The 24,147-nt window shown below is 40.8% G+C and overlaps 1 protein-coding gene across 1 annotated transcript in view; it reads left to right on the top strand.

Moving 5' to 3' along the window:
* Positions 1-423: 423 nt before the first annotated feature.
* LOC112253378 (synaptotagmin-9) overlaps positions 424-24,147 on the top strand; it is a 49,534-nt gene continuing 25,810 nt past the window's right edge. Inside the window, exon 1 of the mRNA XM_024425362.2 lies at positions 424-1,037. Coding sequence (XP_024281130.1) covers positions 890-1,037 — 148 coding nt within the window. The 5' untranslated portion in view covers positions 424-889. The remainder of the gene's footprint in view (positions 1,038-24,147) is intronic.

The raw sequence follows: 24,147 nt of genomic DNA, 5'->3' as shown, positions 1-24,147 counted from the left end.
CGTTCCTAGAATATTACCACATTTCTTTTTAAATGTAACCGTGTTTAAATGTTTAGGAAACATTCTGTTAAAGTAATGAAATACCAAGAAAATTATGTTTTTCGTTAAGCAACTATCCTACATCATTCCCGGAAAGTTGTGGGGAGGTTGTATGCAAAAAAACAACATAGGACAACCATGCTCTCACCAAGCTCTAAGAAACATATGGTTCCCAGAACGGTACGTGCTAGATGGGCTGTAATTTTTTTTTTAAACACAGAAATGCCAGGTTGATCAAAGCTCTAGTTAATTGTTAAACATGGAAAGCAGCCTTCTGTCACAATAAAAATCCACAACTCATCAATTAATAACAAACCTTGAAAGAATGATTCACCAAAATGTCTGTGTTTTTATTGCCTGTTCCATCCCTGGCTCTGCAGGGAACGATAGTGCAGGGTACCGTGGGTAGGCAGAACGGAGATTCCTGTGAGTGTGCATTGGAAAATAATTGCACGCAGTCAAAGCCATTCATTTAAGACCTTGAGGAGCACAGCTCAGTAATTCAGCACCACAGTCTAGTGGACACCGCACAACACACAACGCAACGGAGGACAGCAAATTCCAGTGGATGGATTCAACCAGTGGTACAATTCTAAGACTTAAAATATATTCAAGATAGAATACAAAGTTTTGACATAGGCTTAACTAAAGTCATATTTCAGAGGAAAACTTCGTTGGATAAAGAGTTTAGCCACTCTTCGCTTGCGTAATGCTGGTGTAGGAAAAAGTGATATTTGGGATAACTGAATGCGCCAGGCGCCTGGAATCGGGGTCTAGATACTGTAGGCGTTAGGAGTGTTGTGGAGCTGCCGGAGAGCCCCTTCATTATTAAGAAGGATGCTGGTGGGAAATGCCTGGAGACAGAGAGGACGAGATTTTTCGAAAGGCTCTGGAACTGCTGTCGGATCTCTGTTCTAGGGGCGAAGTGCAAAACGACAACTGTGTGGATTTTATATACTATTTTCGAGATCTTGCCAGACCAAGACACTCAGACTCAGGTATGTTGTGGAATGCTGTAACTAATATAAAAATCATGAGATGTATTTAAATAGATTTTCTTTTGCATTGTGAGATTTGAAACTTATGCCAACTCAATTTCAGAAGTTAATGTAGACTATATCTTGGAAAATAGACTGAAAATTGCAACGATTTTCAGTGGTTTTTAAAACTGTTTTTAAGACACTTTTCCATTGATTAGGAGCTTTAGGAACTTGTTGCATATGCTTTATATCAATTAAAACTGGATAACAGTGCATTGTGTATTTCAATTTAAACGACCTACATGAGCTTGCCTGTGGAGGGGATATGAGCCCCACCCATTCTCCATAGCCTAGATAACATAATGCTTTGAAGATTGCATGACACAGTATTCCAGTGGCAGTATCATTCTAAATTATTCTAAATGTTTTGTATTCTAAATGTTAATTTGACTGTTTATTTATGATTTATATTGCTGTATATTGACTATGATAATAAAACTACCTTTAAAGAGCAACTGCCCCTAAAAACCAACTAATCCCTTTAAAAAGGGCCTATGTGGCATTAACCTGGACTCAGGGGTATATGTAACATAGATACATAAATCCGGGACACACCAATTAGTATGATATGTAATATGTTTATATATGTATTCATTTATATTAACATTCACCTAATACCTTTTTTGCACTATTGGTTAGAGCCTGTAACTAAGCATTTCACTGTAAGGTCGACACAGGTTGTATTCGGCGCACGTGACAAATAAAATTTGATTAGATTTTAATTTGTGGATGTCCATCATCCATTTTGTATGATATGTTATGAATTACAAGTTATGTTACACATTTAAATTGGTACAACATGCTACGAATTGCAATTCATAGAATATGTTATGAATTTGCAAAATGTATGAAATGTTACGAATTCTAATTCCTTGGCTAGGTAGCTAACGTTAGCTAGGCTAAGGGTTATGGGTTAAGGTTAGGAGTTAGCTGACATGCTAAGTAGGCTAGTTGCAAAGTAACACACAAAAAAAGCAGTTGCAAAGTTGCTAATTATCTAAAATGCTAAAGTTGTCCGTGATAAGATTCGAAACCCCGGTGCTAGACGTTTGCGTTATACGTGTAATAACATCGTTTATCATGTATCTATTCATCAACATACGCTGACCCATCCACCCAGACCAACCACCCTACTTTCGTTTTTGGCTTAAGTAACGTTCTGTCTTACAGTGCATTCAGAAACTATTCACACCACTTTACATTTTCCACATTTTGTTTTGTTGCAGCCTGAATGTAAAATGTATTCAAATTACATGTGTTTGTCACTGGCCTACACACAATATCCCATAACGTCAAAGTGGAATTACATTTTTACAAATGTATTAAAAATGTAAAAAACTGAAATGTCCTGAGTCAATAGGCATTCAACCCATTTGTTATGGCAAGTCTAAATAAGCCAAATATTTGCTTAACAAGTCCTACAATAAGTTGCATGGACTCTGTGTGCAATAATAGTGTTTAACATTATTTTTGAATTACTACTTAATCTCTGTACCCCACACATACAGATTCAACCACAAAGATCAAGGAGGTTTTCAATGCCTCACAAAGAAGAACACCTATTGATAGATGTGTTAAAAAAAGTTTAAAAAAGCAGACATTGAATATCACTTTGAGCATGGTGAAGTTATTAATTACACTTTGGATGGTGTATCAAAACACCCAGTCACTACAAACATACAGGCGTCCTTCCTAACTTGCCGGAGAGGAAGGTAACCAGTCAGGGATTTCATCATGAGGCCACTGGTGACTTTAAAACAGTTTATTGGCTGTGATAGGAGAAAACTGAGGATGGATCAACAACATTGTAGTTACTCTGCAATACTAACCTAATTGACAGGGTGAAAAGACGGAAGCCTGTAAAGAATCAAAATATTCCAAATTATGCATCCTGTTTGCAACAAGGCACTAGAGTAATACAGCAAAACAATTGGCAAAGCAACTTTTTGTCCTGAATACAAAGTGTTATGTTTGGGGCAAATCCAATAGAACACTTTACTGACTACCACTCTCCATATTTTCAAGCATAGTTGTGGCTGCATCATGTTATGGGTATGATTTTAATAGTTGAGGCACGAATGTATAATGGATGCAGCTATGATGGTAATAGATAACTCATGTCTGACTATAACAGTATACTAACTAGCAGGAACAAACTCAAAACAACCCAGGGCCATAGCAAAACATGTCACACTTGGTTGCATAGAGTAACGGTGTCACCGCTCTTTACACATTTTTTCCTATGTCTGTCATTTCCATTACACGTCACAAATGAACATTTTTGGCGACATTGCTATTTTAGAAAATACCTGGGTCTATAGCAATCTGCCAAATGACAAACGCATTCTAATTAGATCAGATAGGTGTGTTGTAACTGTTGCCTTATAATGACATTAACATACAGTACCAGCCAAAAGTTTGGACACACCTACTCATTCAAGGGTTTTTCTTTATTTTACTATTTTCTACATTGTAAAAACTATGAAATAACACATATGGAATCATGTAGGAAGAAAGTGTTAAACAAATCAAAATATATTTTAGATTTTAGATTCTTCAAAGTAGCCACCCTTGCCATGATGACATCTTTACCTCTTCTTGGCATTCTCTCAACCAGCTTCATGAGGAATGCTTTTCCAAATGTCTTGAAGGAGTTCCCACAAATGCTGAGTACTTGTTGGCTGTTTTTCCTTCACTCTGCAGTCCAACTCATCCCAAACCATCTCAATTGGGTTGAGGTCGGGTAATTGTGGAGGCCAGATAATCTGAAGCAGCACTCCATCACTCTCCTTGGTCAAATATTCCTTACACAGCCTGGAGGTGTGTTTTGGGTCATTGTCCTGTTGAAAAACAAATGATAGTCACACTAAGCGCGAACCAGATGGGGTGGAAAATCGCTTTAGAATCCTGTGGTAGCCATGCTGGTTAAGTGTGCCTTTGAATTCTAAATAAATCACCAACAGTGTCACCAGCAAAGCACCCCCACACCTCCTCCTCCATGCTTCATGGTGGGAATCACACATGCGGAGATCATCCGTTCACTTACTCTGCGTCTCACAATGACACAGCGATTGGAACCAAACATCTCAAATTTGGACTCATCAGACGAAAGGACAGATTTCCACCAGTTTAATGTCCATTGTTTGTGTTTCTTGGCCCAAGCAAGTCCCTTATTCTTATTGGTGTCCTTTAAAAGTGGTTTCTTTGCAGCAATTCGACCATGAAGGCCTTTCTCATGCAGTTTCCTCTGTGACTTGATGTTGAGATGTGTCTGTGACTTGAACTCTGAAGCATTTATTTGGGCTGCAATTTCTGAGTCTGGTAACTCTAATGAACTCTAATTATCTTCTTCTGTAGAGGTAACTCTATGTCTTCCTTACCTGTGGCAGTCCTCATGAGAGCTAGTTTCATCATAGCACTTGATGGTTTTTGCGACTGCCCTTGAATTTTTTTTAAAAGTTCTAGACATTTTCCAGATTGACTGACCTTCATGTCTTAAAGTAATGATGAACTGTCATTTCTCCTTGCTTATTTGAGATGTTCTTGCCATAATATGGACTTGGTCTTTTACCAAATAGGGCTATCTTCTATCTACCTTGTCACAACACAGCTGATTGGCTCAAACGCATTAAGAGGGAAAGAAATTCCACAAACAAACTTTTATCAAGGCCCACCTGTTAATTGAAATGCATTCCAGGTGATTACATCATGAAGCTGGTTGAGAGAATGCCAGGAGTGTGCAAAGCTGTCATCAAGGCAAAGGGTGGCTACTTTGAAGAATCTCAAATACATATAAAATATATTTTGATTTGTTTAAAACTTTGTTGGTTACTACATGATAGTTTTGATGTCTTCACTACTTTTCTACAATGTAAAAAAATAAGAAAAATAAAGAAAAACCCTTGAATGAGTGTTTCCAAACTTTTGACTGGTGCTGTATAATTGCTAAGAATGTGAGAGTAGGGTGACCAGCACCAATGTCAAACACTGTAACCACTGTCCAAATAAGGGATTTCTCTAGGACATATGCTTATTGGGCCAGTATAGTTAGGCCCTGTCCAGAAACCCTAATCCCTAAATAAGTGCCAAGAACATGGTGCTTATTTAACCAGATAGTCAGTTAAGAACAAATTCTTATTTACTATGACAGTCTACACTGACCAAATCTGGACAATGCTGGGCCAATTGTGGACCCCCCTATGGGACTCCCAATCACAGCCAGTTGTGATACAGCCTGGAATCAAACCAGGGTGGGTGTAGTGACACTGAGATGCAGTGCCTTAGACCACTGCGCCACTCAGGAGCCCACGTCACAGCGAGATTGTTGGAGCTAAAGCACAGAGAGATTCTGGCAGCAAGGTTTAATTCATGGCAATAAAAATGAAACACTAGGTAAAAAACCTAGGTGTTACAGTATTTAAGATTGTGAACTCAATTTCTAATCAGTCATTAGGAATGTGACCAAAATAGCTTTTTACCAACTGAAGAACATTGCCAAGGTGCGGCTGTTTCTCTCTCAAGCTGATACAGAGAGACTCATCCATGTTTTTATAACAACCCGGCTTGACTACTGTAATGCTCTCCTGTCTGGTCTACCCAAGAAGGCCATTGGTCAACTGCAAAAGATACAGAATGCTACAGCAAGGGTACTTAGCAAGACCAGAGCACACATTACACCAATTTTAAGATCTCTGCACTGGCTGCCTGTGAGTTTTAGAAATCATTTTAAGATTATTCTGTTGGTTTTTAAATCAATCCACGACTCTGCACACCAATACATGTCAGACATGCTTTTCAGTTATGTACCCAGTAGGTCTCTCAGGTCCTCTGGCACTGGCCGTTTAACTATCCCAAAGCCTAGGATCAAGAGGCATGGAGAGGCAGCCTTTAGTAATTCTTTTTCCCAGCCTCTGGAATAGCCTGCCAGAAAAACCTGAGGTGGGCCGAAACCGTGGACATATTTCAAAGAGATCTTAAAACATACCATTTTAGATTTGCTTTTCCTTAGGTGGCTTTTTAGCCATTCAGATTTTGTTATTCTTTTGTTTTTTTATCCTGTTATGTTTGTTGCGTAGTAAATATTTCAGTTTTAATTTGAATTGTTTTTAGTTTTTTTGTGAAGCATGTCTGAAATTAAATATACTGAACAAAAATATAAACGCAATATGTAACAATTTAAAATACTTTTCTGAGTTACAGTTCATAGAAGGAAATCAGTCAATTGAAATACATTCACTAGGCCCTAATCTATGGATTTCACGACTGGGCAGGGGTGCACCACCCACTTGGGAGCCAGATCCACCCATTGGGGAGCCAGGCCCAGCCAATCAGAATGAGTTTTTCCCCAAAAAAGGGCTTTATTACAGACAGAAATACTCCTCAGCATACTTAGTTACTAGCCCTTTCCCAACAATGCAGTTAAAAAGTACGAAAATTTACAAATAGATAAAAAATAAAATGTTACACAAAAAATAGCACTAAATACAAGGAGTACCGGTACCGAGTCAGTGTACTGGGGTACAAGGTAGTTAGGGTGATTGATTGAGGTAATATGTACATATAGTTTTGGTTAGGTGATTGATTCAAGTACTATGTACATGTAGGTAAAATCAAATAAAATGTTATTTGTCACATGCGCCAAATACAACAGGTAGACCTTACCGTGAAATGCTTACTTACAAGCCCTTAACCAACAATGCAGTTTTAAGAAAATAGAGTTAAGAAAATATTTACTAAATAAACTAAAAACATTTTCTTTAAAAAGGTAACACAATAAAATCACAATAATGACGCTATATAAAGTGGACACCAGTACCGAGTCGATGTGCGGGGGTACTGGTTAGGCAAGGTAATTTGTACATGTACAGTAGGTAGGGGTGAAGTTACGATGCACAGATAATAAATAGTGAAAGGAGCAATGTAAAAACAATTGGGGGAGGCAGGTGTCAATGCAAATAGTACGGGTGGCCATTTTATTAATTATTTAGCAGTCTAATGGCTTTGGGGTAGAAGCTGTTAAGGAGCCTTTTGGACCTATACTTGGCGCTCCGGTACCACTTACCGTGCGTTAGCAGAGAGAACAGTCTATGAATTGGGTGACTGGAGTCTTGGCTTGGCCCCATTGATGTACTGGGCCGCACGTACTACCCTCTGTAGTGCCTTACGGTCAGAAGCCGAGCAGTTGCCGTACCAAGAGTTGATTCAACCGGTCAGGATGCTCTCGATGGTTTAGCTGTAGAACTTTTTGAGGATCTGAGGGCCCACTCCAAATCTGTTCAGTCTCCTGAGGGGGAAAAGGCATTGTCGTACCCTCTTCATGACTGTCTTGGTGTGTTTGGACCATGATAGTTTATTGGTGAACTTGAAACTCTCGACCCGCTCCACTACAGCCCTGTCGATGTGAATGGGGGCATGCTCTACCCTCCTTCTCCTGTAGTCCACAATCAGCTCTTTTGTCTTGCTTACGTTGAGGGAGAGGTTTTTGTCCTGAGACCACACTGCCAGGTCTCTGACCTCACCCTTATAGGCTGTCTCATCGTTGTCGGTGATCAGGCCTACTACCGTTGTGTCGTCAGCAAACTGGTGGGGCCCGTCAGGAAGTCCAGGATCCAGTTGCAGAAGGGAGGTGTTTAGTCCCAGGGTCCTTAGCTTAGTGATGAGCTTTGTGGGCACTATAGTGTTTAACGATGAGCTGTTGTCAATGAACAGTATTCTCACATAGGTGTTCCTTTTGTCCAGGTAGGAAAGGGCAGTGTTGAGTGCAATTGAACTTGCGGCATCTGTGGATCTGTTGGGGCGGTATGCAAATTGGAGTGGGTCTAGGGTTTCCGGGATTATGGTGTTGGTTTTAGCCATGATCAGCTTTTCAAAGCATTTCATGGCTACAGTGCAACGGGGCAGTAGTCATTTAGGCAGGTTACCTTTGCTTTCTTGGGCACAGGGACTATGGTGGTCTGCTTGAAACAAAGGTATTACACACTCGGTCAGGGAGAGGTTGAAAATGTCAATGAATACTCTTGCCAGTTGGTCTACACATGCTCTGAGTACAGGTCCTGGTAATCCGTCTGGCCTGTCAGCCTTGTGAATGTTAACCTGTTCAAAGGTCTTGTTCACATCGGCTATGGAGAGCGTGGTCACACAGTTGTCCGGAACAGCTGGAGCTCTAATGCATGCTTCAGTGTTGCTTGCCTCAAAGTGCACATCTGATAGGCTAGTGTCACTGGGCATCTCGCGGCTGTATTTCCCTTTGTAGTCCTACGAGCGCCAGAGCCGGTGTATTAGGATGAAATCTTAGACCTGCATTGACGCTTTGCCTGTTTGATGGTTTGTCTGCGGGCATAGCGGGATTAGTGTCCCGCTCCTTGAAAGTGGCAGCTCTGGCCTTTTGCTTGGTGTGGATGTTGCCTGTAATCCATGGCTTCTGGTTGGGATATGTATGTACGGTCGCTGTGGGGATGACATTGTCGAAGCACTTATTGATGAAGCCGGTGACTGATATGGTATACTCCTCAATGCCATTTGGGGGGTGAACAGCAGAAAGTCTGGGTAGCCATTTAATTAACTGTTCAGTAGTCATGTCTTTGGGGTCAACGCTGTTCAGGAGCCTTTAGGTCCCAGATTTGGCGTTCCGGTACTGCTTGCCATGCGGTACCAGAGAGCACAGACTGTGACTTGGGTGGCAGTCAGGAAGAAGAGTATCCAATTGCAGAGGGAGGTGTTTAATGACAGGGTCCTTAGAATAGGGAAGCGTTTGTACTGCACTATGGTGTTGAATGCTGAGCTCAACCGATACCTGACACGGACAATGGTGTTGTAGTGGGAAGATTGGAGTACTGTGATCCAAGAGGTTGTGAGCTCAAATCCAGTGGTGTGTATTCATGGATACCAAAGAAGGTCAGGTTTCCCAAAAAATGTACCAACAAAAAAACATAAAATAATGTATTTTATCTCTCTGTGCATCATCATTTTCCTTCAATTTGGGAGAGGCTGAATGTACACTACCGGTCATAAGTTTAAGAACACCTACTCATTCAAGGGTTTTTCTTTATTTTTTACTATTTTCTACATTGTAGAGTAATAGTGAAGACATCAAAACTATGAAATAACAGATATGGAATCATGTAGTAGCCAACAAAGTGTTAAACAAATCAAAATATATTTTATATTTGAGATTATTCAAATTTGCCAACCTTTGCCGTGACAGCTTTGCACACTCTTGGCATTCTCTCAACCAGCTTCATGAGGTAGTCACCTGGAATGCATTTCAGTTAACAGGTTTGCCATCTTAAAAGTTAATTTGTGGAATTTCTTTCCTTCTTAATGCATTTGAACCAATCAGTTGTGTTGTGACAAGGTAGGTGGGGTATACAGAAGATACCCCTATTTGGTAAAAGACCAAGTCCATATTATGGCCAGAACATCTCAAATAAGAAAAGCGAAATGACAGTCAATCATTACTTTAAAACCTCTCAGGCTAGCGGGATCCCTAGTGGACAGCTTGTGGAAGCTTTGGGATTTGCAATCTGGGAGCTGGAATTGCATATGCCCCTATGCTTTCCATTGTAAGAGCATGGGCTCTCTAAAAAAAAGATCCTGTTGGTTTTTCTTTGGATTTTCTCTGACTGTATCTATTGTGTTATAGTCTCATACATTATTCTAACATTTCTACAAACTTCAAAGTGTTTTCTATCCAATGGTACCAAATCTATATGCATATCCTGGCTTCTGGGCCTGAGTAACAGGCAGTTTACTTTTGGTACGTCAGTCAGGCGGAAATTCAGAAAAAAGGACCCTAGCCTGAAGAAGTTTAAGATATGAAGTTCAGTCAACATGGAACATTTCAATAACTTTTAAAGTTTCTTCAAGTGTAGTTGCAAAAACCGTCAAGCGCTATGATGGAACCGGCTCTCATGAGTTACCTCTGCTGCAGAAGATAAGTTCATTAAAGGTGCATAGAAGTGTCTTAGTACATACAACGTATAACTACAAGTGGGGTGGCAGGTAGCCTAGTAGTTAGAGCATTGGACTTGGAACTGGAATTTTGCAGGATCAAATCCCTGAGCTGACAGGGTAAAAAACTGTCATTCTGCCTCTGAACAAGGCTGTTAACCCACTAGGCGGTCATTGAAAATAAGAATTTGTTCTTAACTGACTTGTCTTGTTAAATAAATTACAAACTTCAGAAATTGCAGCCCAAATAAATGCTTTACATAGTTCAAGTAACAGACACATCTCAACATCAACTGTTCAGAGCAGACTGTATGAATCAGGCCTTAATTTATTAAGAACAAATTCTTATTTACAATGACGGCCTAACAAAAGGCAAAAGGCCTCCTGGGGCTGGGATTGAAAAACTAATATATACACGTACTGTATATACAGTGGGGAGAACAAGTATTTGATACACTGCCGATTTTCCTACTTACAAAGCATGTAGAGGTCTGTCATTTTTATCATAGGTACACTTCAACTGTGAGAGATGGAATCTAAAACAAAAATACATAAAATCACATTGTATGATTTTAAAGTAATTAATTAGCATTTTATTGCATGACATAAGTATTTGATACATCAGAAAAGCAGAACTTAATATTTGGTACAGAAACCTTTGTTTGCAATTACAGAGATCATATGTTTCCTGTAGTTCTTGACCAGGTTTGCACACACTGCAGCAGGGATTTTACCCCACTTCTCCAGACAGACCTTCTCCAGATCCTTCAGGTTTCGGGGCTGTCGCTGGGCAATACGGACTTTCAGCTCCCTCCAAAGATTTTCTATTGGGTTCAGGTCTGAAGACTGGCTAGGCCACTCCAGGACCTTGAGATGCTTCTTACGGAGCCACTCCTTATTTGCCCTGGCTGTGTGTTTCGGGTCGTTGTCATGCTGGAAGACCCAGCCACGACCCATCTTCAATGCCCTTACTGAGGGAAGGAGTTCAAACAGGTGCAGTTAATACAGGTAATGAGTGGAGAACAGGAGGGCTTCTTAAAGAAAAACTAACAGGTCTGTGAGAGCCGGAATTCTTACTGGTTGGTAGGTGATCAAATACTTATGTCATGCAATAAAATGCAAATTAATTACTTAAAAATCATACAATGTGATTTTCTGGATTTTTGTTTTCGATTCTGTCTCTCACAGTTGAAGTGTACCTATGATAAAAATTACAGACATCTACATGCTTTGTAGGAAAACCTGCCAAATCGGCAGTGTATCAAATACTTGTTCTCCCCACTGTACATATATAAATAAGGGGCAAAACATGCATCACGACAAGAGAGACAATACAACACCACATAAAGAGAGACCCAAGACAACAACATAGGAAGGCAGCAACACATGACAATACAGCATGGTAGCAACACAACATAACAACAACATGGTAGCAGCACAAAACATTGCACAAACATTATTGGGCACAGACAACAGCACAAAGGGCAAGAAGGTAGAGATAACAATGCACCACACAAAGCAGCCACAAGTGTCAGTAAGAGTATCCATGATTGAGTCTTTGTATGAAGATATTGAAATGAAACTGTCCAGTTTGACTGTTTGTTGCAGCTCGTTCTAGCCGCTCTAGCTGCAGTGAACTGAAAAGACAAGCGACCCAGGGATGTGTGTGCTTTGGGGACCTTCAACAGAATGTGACTGGCAGAACGGGTGTTGTATGTGGAGGATGAGGGCTGCAGTAGATATCTCAGATAGGGGGAGTGAAGCCTAAGAGGGTTTAATAAATAAGCATCAACCAGTGGGTCTTGCGACAGATATACAGATATACAGAGATGACCAGTTTACAGGGGAGTATAGAGTGCAGTGATGTGTCCTATAAGGAGCACTGATGTCAGATCTGATGGCTGAATGGCAGAGAACATCTAGCCACTCGAGAGCACCCATACCTGCCGATCTATAAATTACGTCTCCGTAATCTAGCATGGGTAGGATGGTCATCTGAATCAGGGTTAGTTTGGCAGCTGGGGTGAAAGAGGAGCGATTACGATAGAGGAAACCTAGATTTAACTTTAGCCTGTAGCTTTGATATGTGCTGAGAGAAGGACAGTGTTCCGTTTATCCATACTCCCAAGTACTTGTATGAGGTGACTACCTCAAGCTTTAAACCCTCAAAGGTAGTAATCACACCTGTGGGGAGAGGGGCATTCTTCTTACCAAACCACATGACCTTTGTTTTGGAAATGTTCAGAACAAGGTTAAGGGTAGAGAAAGATTGTTAGACACTAAGAAAGCTTTGTTGTAGAGTGTTTAACACAAAATCCAGGGAGGGGCCAGCTGAGTATAAGACATTATCATCTGCATATAAATGGATGAGAGAGCTTCCTACTGCCTGTGCTATGTTGTTGATGTGTATTGAGAAAAGCGTGGGGCCGAATTGCTGCAAAGATACCGCTACTAAAGGACATCAATAAGAAGAAGGGACTTGCTTGGAACAAGAAACATAAGCAATGGGCATTAGACCTGTGGAAATTTGTCCTTTGGTCTGATGAGTCCAAATTGGAGACTTTGGTTCCAACCGCCATGTCTTTGTGAGACGGATGAACGGTGAACGGATGATCTCCACATGTGTATTTCCCACCGTAAAGCATGGAAGAGGTGTTATGTTGTGGGGTGCTTTGCTGGTGACACTGTCAGCCTACATGCAATATGCTTTGTGGACTTTACCACATCGGAGGCTGCTGAGGGGAGGATGGCTGATAATAATGGTTGGACCGGAGTAAATGGAATGGCATCAAACACATGAAAACCATGTGTTGGATATATTTGATACCATTCGACTGATTCCGCACCAGCCATTACCATGAGCCCGTCCTCCCCAATTAAGGTGCCACCAGCCTCCTTCACCGGACAGATGTTACGCTCCGGTTTTTGATGAAACACCGTTGTGATTGAATTTTATTCTGCCACTGTGTCTTCTTATTTTCTCTGCCTTAGGCCTATATATATCACAGTGGCAAGGCATATGAACAAGCAGGTTAAAGAGCAAACAACGCAATCATCACAACACATGGGTTGTAATATGGTAGGTTTTTCCTGGCTCGGCTTCCCCAGTGATTTTACCCACACACATCTACTGTTCAAATCCCAGGTTAGGACATGTTGAATAATAATTACAGTACAGCTGAACATGCACAATGTAGCCATGTATGTTAAAGTGTGTCAAATATTTAAGTATGTATGTTAAAAGCATTGTCTGTGTGTACGTCATATCCCTAACATTGCCAACAGACAAAGAACTATGAACGGGTCAGTGGTTCACAGTTCACCAATCAAGGTGTGATGTGTGATGTAACTATTTTTGGAGAACGTTTCTTTGGGACCATCAGGCGACATTCTGACAACTGATACACAGAAATGTTCCTGCAACGTTACCATGAAACGTGTCTTCAACAATTGTATCTTATATTCTGAGAGCATGGCAACCATGTTCTGTGTATGTTTGGTGGGACGTTGATGGAATATTCTCCCAACCCTTAGAAACCTGGACACATGAATGTTCTTGCAACGTTCCCATGAGATGTGTCTAGAACATTAATATTTTAAATTCTGAGAACATCGTAACCGCGTTCTGGGTAAGTTCTATTTCACATTAAGGGAATGGTCTTTGGAAACATTCCTTGCACATCACGGGAACATTCATATGAAAACTACATTGAATGACCTAATGAGACTCTTAAGGGAACGTTCTCTAAAGTTGTGGGAACGTTTGTTGTTAGCTGGGTAGTTGCTACACATTTTTTGGGAGTGATTAAAACTATCATTTTGATATAATGGATGGTCAGTCCTTGCCTCCATAGCTCTGTCTATGAATTTGAGAGTCGTTACATTTCTCTAGTTCCAGCTTTTTACCAAAACAGAAACGGAGTGTCTGCTTTGCAATTGTTTCAGTTAAGGATTCTAGCTTTAAGTGACAAATAGTGATTATTGAGCAAATGGAAATTGAGCTGGTACCCTAGTCTAACCACCTTATACTATCAAGTCACAGACCAGAGTCGTTTGCGAGTCATTTTGTCACAGTAGGCTCAATATTAGATGCTGGGCTTGACTGATGCGTTTAAACACGATACAAATTCCATTAAACATGCATGATCCTACGGAACTTCTGCGAACAGATATTTTCCTGAAAGACTCTGTGACCTATTTATTGCACATTACTCCACATAAGCAAGGTTCTATAGACGCAAAATGATAACAACACCACGGAAAGTGTGGAAACTATTTTTGACCCTCCCATACTGCCAGCCATGTCTGAATAATAGAGGACCACAATGAAACTTGATCCTTGGGTTTGGTCTGGCCCACTTGAGGAGAGAGCCTCGTCTGGTCTGGACAGTCACAAATGGGATTTCTAGTAGGAAACTAACTGGCCATAAAGCTACATAAACTGCTGGCATTAAATGCCTAAGGGCAATGGGCTTACTTACAATAACTATACAAACAGCAGTTGTAATAATTGGACAGTTAAGAAAAGTCCATCTCATATCCTCTGATTATGCAATAGAAGTTGCTTGGCAAAGTGGCTACTATCAAACGACAGAGATTGTCGCTTTCCAGATGAAGACGTTAAGAAAACCTTTTTGTCCGTGTTCTTCACACATTTTTCTCATGCTAAACAAAGCTTCTGGGCCAGTTGGACCACTGCAGCAGCATCCAGTGGAGCAAGCATTGTCAGTTACAAGTAGTTTTCTTTGTGGATCGAACAGTCTGTTATCACAGCCCTTATAGGGGAGCAATACATCTGTTCTAAAGATCAATCAGAGGTGCCTGGGTGTTAACTCCAGTCTCTCAATCCCCCATATTAAAATGACCTCTCACCTTTGCAATGGTCCCTTATTGACATATTGTTGGCTGTGCTGCTGTTTGTCACAACCTGGGCTTGCCCTCTCTATGGATGACTAGCAGACCAATATAAACAACACAATGGGTATAATGGAAGGGCCTATATGACCCAGGCTTGTATATTAGGAGTCTTCTGTAATTCGCCAAATAATTTCACCTTCATGAAAATATCAACTTTCGTTGATCTAAACCTACTGAGGGTTGTGGATGTGTATGGATCTGTGAAGACGATTATTATTTGATCAAACATTATAGGACTATGGGGATTTCCCTCATTTCATCAGAATGAGGCACTTCAAAGAGCTTCTTTCTCCCAAACCGAGGTCACCCCCAGCAGCCAAGTGTAGGAAAAACACAGGTCAGACCAGAGGGGCTCCTTGAGAAAGTATAACATATTCATAGCTTTCCAGTCAAGCTGGGAAAAAAATGTGGCCGGTCGAACTGTGCTGTTGCCCTCTGGTTCAATGAGTTCTTCCCTTTGTTAATCTACTAACCTTCTAGTGCTCTTATATTCCCTGTGGTTGATATTGCTCTTTTCAGCATTCAAAGAATCAATTCAAATCATATTTTATTTGTCACATGCTTTGTAAACAACAGCTGTAGACTAACAGTGAAATGCTTACGTGCCCTTCCCAACAATGCAGAGAGAAAACACTTGAAAAATAATAACACAAAGAATAAATACACAATGTGTATAAATAACTTGGCTATATACACAGGATACTGGTAGAGTCGATGTGCAGGGGTACGAGGTAATTGAGGTAGATATGTACATATATTGTAGGTATGGATAAAGTGACTAGGCAACATGATAGATAATAAGCAGTAGCAAGAGAGTACGTGATAAAAAAAATGTTAGTCCGGGTAACTATTGGTGAACTATTTAGCCGTCTTATTGCTTGGGGGTAAAAGCTATTCAGGGTCCTGTTGGTTCCACACTTGGTGCATCGGTACCGCTTGCCGTGTGGTAGCAGAGAGAACAGTCTGTGACTTGGGTGGCTGGAGTCTAACAATTTTTAGGGCCTGAATGGCAGGGAGCTCGGCCCCAATGATCTACTGGACCGTACGCACTACCCTCTGCAGCGTCTTGCGGTCAGAAGCCTAACAGTTACCATACCAAGCGGTGATGCAGCCAGTGAAGATGCTCTCAATGGTGCAGTTGTAAAACTTTTTGAGGATTTGAGGGCCCATGCCGAATCTTTTAAGACTCATGATGGAGGAGAGGCATTGTCGCGTCTGTGTTGGTGTGCGTGTTGGTGTGCGTGGACCATGATAATTCTTTAGTGGTGTGGACACCGAGGAACTTGAATCTCTAAACCCGCTCCACTACTGCCCCGTCGATGTGTTGTATGTGGAGGATGAGTGTTACAGTAGGTAGCTCAGATAGGGGAGAGTGAGGCCTAAGAGGGTTTTTTAAATAAGCATCAACCAGTGGGTCTTACGCTGGGTACACAGAGATGACCAGTTTACAGAGGAGTATAGAGTGCAGGGATGTGTCCTATAAGGAGCATTGGTGGAAAATCTGATGGTCAAATGGTAAAGAACGTCTAGCCGCTCGAGAGCACTCATACCTGCCGATCTATAAATTACATCTCTGTAGGATTAGATCTCTGGGTAGGATGGTCATCTGAATCAGGGTTAGTTTGGCAGCTGGGGTGAAAGTAGAGCAATTATAATTGAGGAAACCAAGTCTAGATTTAACGTTAGCATGCAGCTTGGATACTGTATGTGCTGAAGGAAGGACAGTGTACTCTCTAGCCATACTCCCAAGTACTTGTATGAGGTGACTACCTCAAGCTCTACATTCTCAGAGGTAGTAATAACACTGGTGAGTTCAAAAGAAGGTTAAGGGCATAGAAACCATGTTGGACACTAAGAAAGCTTTGTTGTAGAGCATTTAACACAACATCCGGGGAGGGGCCAGCTCAGTATAAAACTGTATAATCTGCAAATAAATGGATGAGAGAGCTTCCTACTCCCTGAGCTATGTTGTTGATGTGAATTAAGAAGAGCTTGGGGCCTATGATTGATCCTTGGGTACTCCCTTGGTAGCTGAGACATGATATGTTCTGACTTTACACATTGAAACATTTGAGAGGTAATTGGTCTACCGTATCAAAGCTTTGGCTTTAAAAAGTAAATAAAAATAGCAAAACAACATTGCTTAGAATCAAGGGCAGTGGTGACATAATTTAGAACATGTAAGGTTACAGTTACACATCTGTAACCTGAGCAGAAATCAGATTGCATGCCAGTGAGAATACTATAGACATCAAGTCAGCCAGTCAGTTGAATATTGCCAAGTTTTTCAAAACTTTTGATAAATAGGGCAAGACATGAATTGGCCTATAACAATTAGGATCAGCTTGATCTCCCCTTTTTAAATAAAGGACTCACTGTGGCTTCCTTTCAATCAATGGGAACCTCCCCAGAGAGTCGAGACAGTTTAAAAAGGTGAGAGTTAGGCTCGGCGATGATAGGGGCTGCAACCTTAAAAGAAGAGAGGATCTAAACCATTTCACCCAGATGTCTTTTGGGGGTCAAGTTCAAGGACTCCTTTAGCACCTCAGACTCAGTGACCGCCACCTGCAGGGGGAAGCTGTGTAGCGGGCCAGTGAAAAACGAGGGAGGAGCATCAGGGTTAGATGCATTATAAGGGCTGGGAGATGAGGAAGTGTTGGACAGGCAACGAGTGATGGCTGAGTCAGATAGGAATCCTGACTTAATGAAGTGATGATTAAAGAGCTTAGCCATGCGCTCCTTGTTAGTAACAACCACATCATCAACCTTAAGGGACATGGGCAGCTGTGAGCAGGGTTTATTCTCCAGGTCTTTCACTTTTTTCCCAGAACTTCTTGGGGTTAGACCCACAGAGAGAGAACTGCTCCTTAAAGTAACTAACACTGGCCTTCGGGATAGCCTGAGTGCACTTACGTCTCATTTGCCTGAATGACAGCCAGTCAGCCTGAGTATTTGTGTGCCAAGCTTTTCGCCAAATGGTGTTTTTGAGGTGGACTAACTCTGCCAGATTACCGTCAAATCAGGCACTGAAACTTTTTTAAATGGACATTTTCTTTATGGGGGCGCGCTTGTTAACAATACCACTGAAAATATTTTTAAAAAAAGCCCCAAGCTTCTTCAACAGAGGGGATCAAACTGAATCTATCCCAATTTACAGAGGCCAGGTGATGAAGGAAGGCTTGCTCATTAAAAAGTTTTTCAACAAGCATTTATGACAAAACAGGACAGGTCGTTTCACTGAGCAGCCATTACGAACACAGGATGTAAAACAATGGTCACTAAAAGCATTACAGAAAACACCAGACTGATATCATTCAGGATTATTTGTGAGGATAACATCAATGAGAGTAGTCTTTCCTGGGTATTTGCAGGCATACCTTGTGGGATTGATAATAATCTGAGAGAGATTTAGGAAGTCCCATTGTTTTGAGACTTGGCCTGATGGTTTAAACATGTCACAGTTTAGTTCACATAGCAGGATAAATTCAGACTTAGTATAAGGGGAGAGAGCTTAGGGCAGGTAGGGTACAGGCCGGTGCTGATGGATTTTGATAACACCCAGCAACAGTCAACAAAGAGCTATCTATGCTTAAACCAGCAAATCAAATAGTTTGGGGACAGACTTGATGGAGACAACTGAGCACTGAAGGTGTTCATTTGGTAAAGATTGTCACTCCACCACCTTTGGAAGATCTGTCTTGCAGTCAAAGGTTATAACCAGAAAGGTTAACATCAGTGTTCAGAACAGTCTTTCTTAACCATGAGTCAGTAATGACAAAACACATCTGGATTGGAGCTGTGAACCCACACTTTCAATTGCTAAATTTTAGATAATAAGCTTCTAGTGTTAATTAACGTGAAATAAACCTAGGCTTTTAACGAGAGAAGAAATCAGTGAAGCAGAAATCATCCGAGCGCAAGACAGAATTGGGGCTTGCAACAGTAGACGGGTCAAGGTGTACATTTCCAGATATCACCAGCAGTAATACAATTAGGGCACGGCAGAGGACAAGGAGAGCTTTGCGGTGTTGATTATTTATTAGAATGTGAATGTGCATCAGATGGCAACAGGATCAAATTGTACAGCATTTTCATCAGGTAACATGAATGCAAATCCAGCTAGAGGGGGTTAAAATAGTATGGGAGGTCAAGAGACAGTGTAACAGATAGATAGTCGCAAGTGTGGGAACAAACATTGTCTGTCCCACGGTTGGGTAAACGAGAAAGTTTATAGTCACCAAAGTGTGAAGGAGTCATGGAGCAAATAGCACAAAGCACAAGAAAAAAAATGACTTGGGGCTAGGCATTGTAAGTTAAAAGAGTCACTCGCCCCAACAACATAAGAGAGTAGCTCTCAATGAGTCCAGTAGGCTATAAACGTCTGAGATAAAATAAAATAATACTAGGTCTATGCTAGTTAATTAAAGTGTTTCTGAGTGAGCTCACATAATAAGCTTCACAAGTTAATTAGCCTACATAAAATTCAGATCAGTCCAAAGTCTGCGGTGTGTGTGAATGTATGTGCGTGTGTGCTGGAGGCGAGCAAAGGCTAGGGAGAGAGGGGAGTGTGGCGGAGGTACCTGTACCAGACGTGGGGAGCAGATTGCTGGGTGGGACTTATTTTTTACTTGATCAATAGCTAAAAGTACTTGTCCAAAAAAAAACAAATATTATTGACAGATGCGATTTGATCATTATTGTTATTTTAATAACGGTGGACATTTCCTGACTCCAACCATTTGGAAACTACAACAAATTGAACCTGCAAACAATAAAGTGCATCAGTTAATCAGTGAATTCATTGACATTTTCCCTAGAGGGTTAGAATGGATTAATTACCATATACAGTGCCTTGCGAAAGTATTCGGCCCCCTTGAACTTTGCGACCTTTTGCCACATTTCAGGCTTCAAACATAAAGATATAAAACTGTATTTTTTTGTGAAGAATCAACAACAAGTGGGACACAATCATGAAGTGGAACGACATTTATTGGATATTTCAAAAATTTTTAACAAATCAAAAACTGAAAAATTGGGCGTGCAAAATTATTCAGCCCCCTTAAGTTAATACTTTGTAGCGCCACCTTTTGCTGCGATTACAGCTGTAAGTCGCTTGGGGTATGTCTCTATCAGTTTTGCACATCGAGAGACTGAAATTTTTCCCATTCCTCCTTGCAAAACAGCTCGAGCTCAGTGAGGTTGGATGGAGAGCATTTGTGAACAGCAGTTTTCAGTTCTTTCCACAGATTCTCGATTGGATTCAGGTCTGGACTTTGACTTGGCCATTCTAACACCTGGATATGTTTTTTTTTAACCATTCCATTGTAGAATTTGCTTTATGTTTTGGATCATTGTCTTGTTGGAAGACAAATCTCCGTCCCAGTCTCAGGTCTTTTGCAGACTCCATCAGGTTTTCTTCCAGAATGGTCCTGTATTTGGCTCCATCCATCTTCCCATCAATTTTAACCATCTTCCCTGTCCCTGCTGAAGAAAAGCAGGCCCAAACCATGATGCTGCCACCACCATGTTTGACAGTGGGGATGGTGGGTTCAGGGTGATGAGCTGTGTTGCTTTTACGCCAAACATAATGTTTTGCATTGTTGCCAAAAAGTTCAATTTTGGTTTCATCTGACCAGAGCACCTTCTTCCACATGTTTGGTGTGTCTCCCAGGTGTCTTGTGGCAAACTTTAAACGACACTTTTTATGGATATCTTTAAGAAATGGCTTTCTTCTTGCCACTCTTCCATAAAGGCCAGATTTGTGCAATATACAACTGATTATTGTCCTATGGACAGAGTCTCCCACCTCAGCTGTAGATCTCTGCAGTTCATCCAGAGTGATCATGGGCCTCTTGGCTGTATCTCTGATCAGTCTTCTCCTTGTATGAGCTGAAAGTTTAGAGGGACGACCAGGTCTTGGTAGATTTGCAGTGGTCTGATACTCCTTCCATTTCAATATTATCGCTTGCACAGTGCTCCTTGGGATGTTTATAGCTTGGGAAATCTTTTTGTATCCAAATCCGGCTTTAAACTTCTTCACAACAGTATCTCGGACCTGCTTGGTGTGTTCCTTGTTCTTCATGATGCTCTCTGCGCTTTTAACGGACCTCTGAGACTATCACAGTGCAGGTGCATTTATACGGAGACTTGATTACACACAGGTGGATTGTATTTATCATCATTAGTCATTTAGGTCAACATTGGATCATTCAGAGATCCTCACTGAACTTCTGGAGAGAGTTTGCTGCACTGAAAGTAAAGGGGCTGAATAATTTTGCACGCCCAATTTTTCAGTTTTTGATTTGTACATTTTTTTGAAATATCCAATAAATGTCGTTCCACTTCATGATTGTGTCCCACTTGTTGTTGATTCTTCACAAAAAAATACAGTTTTATATCTTTATGTTTGAAGCCTGAAATGTGGCAAAAGGTCGCAAAGTTCAAGGGGGCCGAATACTTTCGCAAGGCACTGTATGACAACCTATGGCAGGCTAATTAAAACTGCATGATGTCTGTTAACCTCACAATAGCAACACACATAGATAAAGAGATGCATCTCTAAAACGCAGATCAAAATGTCACAGAACACAATGACTCACAAAATGAAGTTCAAGTCTACATGTTGATGAATAACATACAAAATACCCACCAAGTTAAATTTGATCAAATATACTTTACTCATGAATTATGCATGACTATACAGTATGTACTGTGTGTACAGTACTTATAAGACTAAGGAAGGAAGTCAGACAAGGAGTATACCTACTTACTGCTTTAAATGAGGATCGCTTTCCTGTATATCATTCTAGCAGGCAGGCCGACATAGACGGAAATACATAGACACGTGTGGGTGTGTGTGATCAGTCCTCCTCCAGCTCATCTCCTTCTTCACTCTCCTCTACCTCGTCTCCCCTCTGTCGCTGTTGTCTGGACAACCAGGGGTTGAACCCTGGTCTACATTTTCTCAGACTTGAAGACCACTATCTTTGGGCAGCTGCGGCAGCTGTAAGGTCTTCCATGGGAGGACCCTCCACCACAGGAACATGAGCCTTTGCAGTTGTGGGGTAGTCAGACTCGATGGCAAATCTGTTTTGATCCTCTTCATTGTTGAGAAACCACGTTCACACTGTCGTGACTTTACTTTCATTAATTTGATAACTGTTATTTATATAATCCACTAACTATGTTTAATTGTTACTTGATTCAATTAATCACTTAACAATTAACTCATTAGGATTAGGGGCATCACGAAACAAGTTGTTTAACGAGTTACTATCTCCCAAATTAAACTCTGGAAGATATACACTACCGTTCAAAAGTTTGGGGTCACTTAGAAATGTCCTTCTTTTGTAAAGAAAATATCATTTTTTGTCAATTAAAATAACATCAAATTGATCAGAAATACAGTGTAGACATTGTTAACTTCTTGCGTCGAGCAATCCCGTATCCGGGAGCGTAATCATAGCCTCAAGCTCATTACCATAACGCAACGTTAACTATTCATGAAAATCGCAAATGAAATTAAAGAAATATATTCACTCACAAGCTTAGCCTTTTGTTAACAACACTGTCATCTCAGATTTTCAAAATATGCTTTTCAACCATAGCTACACAAGCATTTGTGTAAGAGTATTGATAGCTAGCATAGCATTAAGCCTAGCATTCAGCAGGCAACATTTTCACAAAAACAAGAAAAGCATTCAAATAAAATCATTTACATTTGAAGATTGAAGATGTTTTCAATGAGGAGACTCTCAGTTAGATAGCAAATGTTAATTTTTTCCAAAAATATTATTTGTGTAGTAGAAATCGCTCCGTTTTGTTCATCACGTTTGGCTAAGAAAAAAAAACGAAAATTCAGTCATTACAACGCCAAACCTTTTTCCAAATTATCTCCATAATATCGACAGAAACATGGCAAACGTTGTTTAGAATCAATCCTCAAGGTGTTTTTCACATATCTATTTGATGATAAATCATTCGTGGCAGTTGGGTTTCTCCTCGGAAGCAAATGGAAAAATACACGCAGCTGGAGATTACGCAGTAATTGCGACGGAGGACACCAAGCGAGCACCTGGTAGATGTAGTGTAAAATGGTCAATCTTCCAATGATATGCCCACAAATACATCACAATGCTGCAGACACCTTGGGGAAACGACAGAAAGTGTAAGCTCATTCCTGGCGCATTCACAGCCATATAAGGAGACATTGGATCACAGCGCCTTCAAAATCTGGGGCACTTCCTGTTTGAAATTTAATTTTGGTTTCGCCTGTAGCATCAGTTCTGTGGCACTCACAGATAATATCTTTGCAGTTTTGGAAACGTCAGGGTGTTTTCTTTCCAAAGCTGTCAATTATATGCATAGTCCAGCATCTTTTCGTGACAAAATATCTTGTTTAAAACGGGAACGTTTTTTTATCCAAAAATTAAAAGAGCGCCCCCTATATCGAAGAAGTTAATGTTGAAAATGACTATTTTAACATGAAACGGCAGATTTTTTAATGCAATATCTACATAGGCGTAAAGAGGCCCATTATCAGCAACCATCAGTCCTGTGTTCCAATGGCATGTTGTGTTAGCGAATCCAAGTTTAGCATTTTAAATGCTAATTTATCATTAGGAAACCCTTTTGCAATTATGTTAGCACAGCTGAAAACTGTTGTCCTGATTAAACACGCTCGTCGAAAAGGGCGGTTCCATCACAATGACACGCTCTTCTGACCTCACTCCGGGGCATAGCTAGTTACTGTGCAAGGTATTCTCAAAAACAATGATCTTATTAGAAAACTAAAATCACAATCATATCTTAACAAAAATACTCTCATCATTTTCCCTACACAACGTAAAGGATGGAGACTTCATACAGTGGTTCTTCATTTTACCTTTATTTAACTAGGCAAGCCAGTTAAGAACAAATTCTTATTTTCAATTACAGCCTAGGAACAGTGGGTTAACTTCCTTGTTCAGGGGCAGAACGACAGATTTTTACCTTGTCAGCTCGGGGATTTGATCTTGCAACATTTTGGTTACTAGTCCAATGCTCCTACCACCAGGCTACCTGCCTCCCTGATTTAAAAAAAGTTGTGAGCTTACACCACGGGACTTAGAGGTACCCAGCATCACGGTTTCATTGCTCCAGACCATCGCAAGGGGGAGTTAGAGCACTCATTATGCATTTGGGTCCCAAGGTTTTTATATGA

Source organism: Oncorhynchus tshawytscha, linkage group LG06, assembly GCF_018296145.1.
Source record: "Oncorhynchus tshawytscha isolate Ot180627B linkage group LG06, Otsh_v2.0, whole genome shotgun sequence".
Classification (NCBI taxonomy): Eukaryota; Metazoa; Chordata; class Actinopteri; order Salmoniformes; family Salmonidae; genus Oncorhynchus; species Oncorhynchus tshawytscha.
This window is presented reverse-complemented; position numbering and strand designations above follow the sequence as displayed.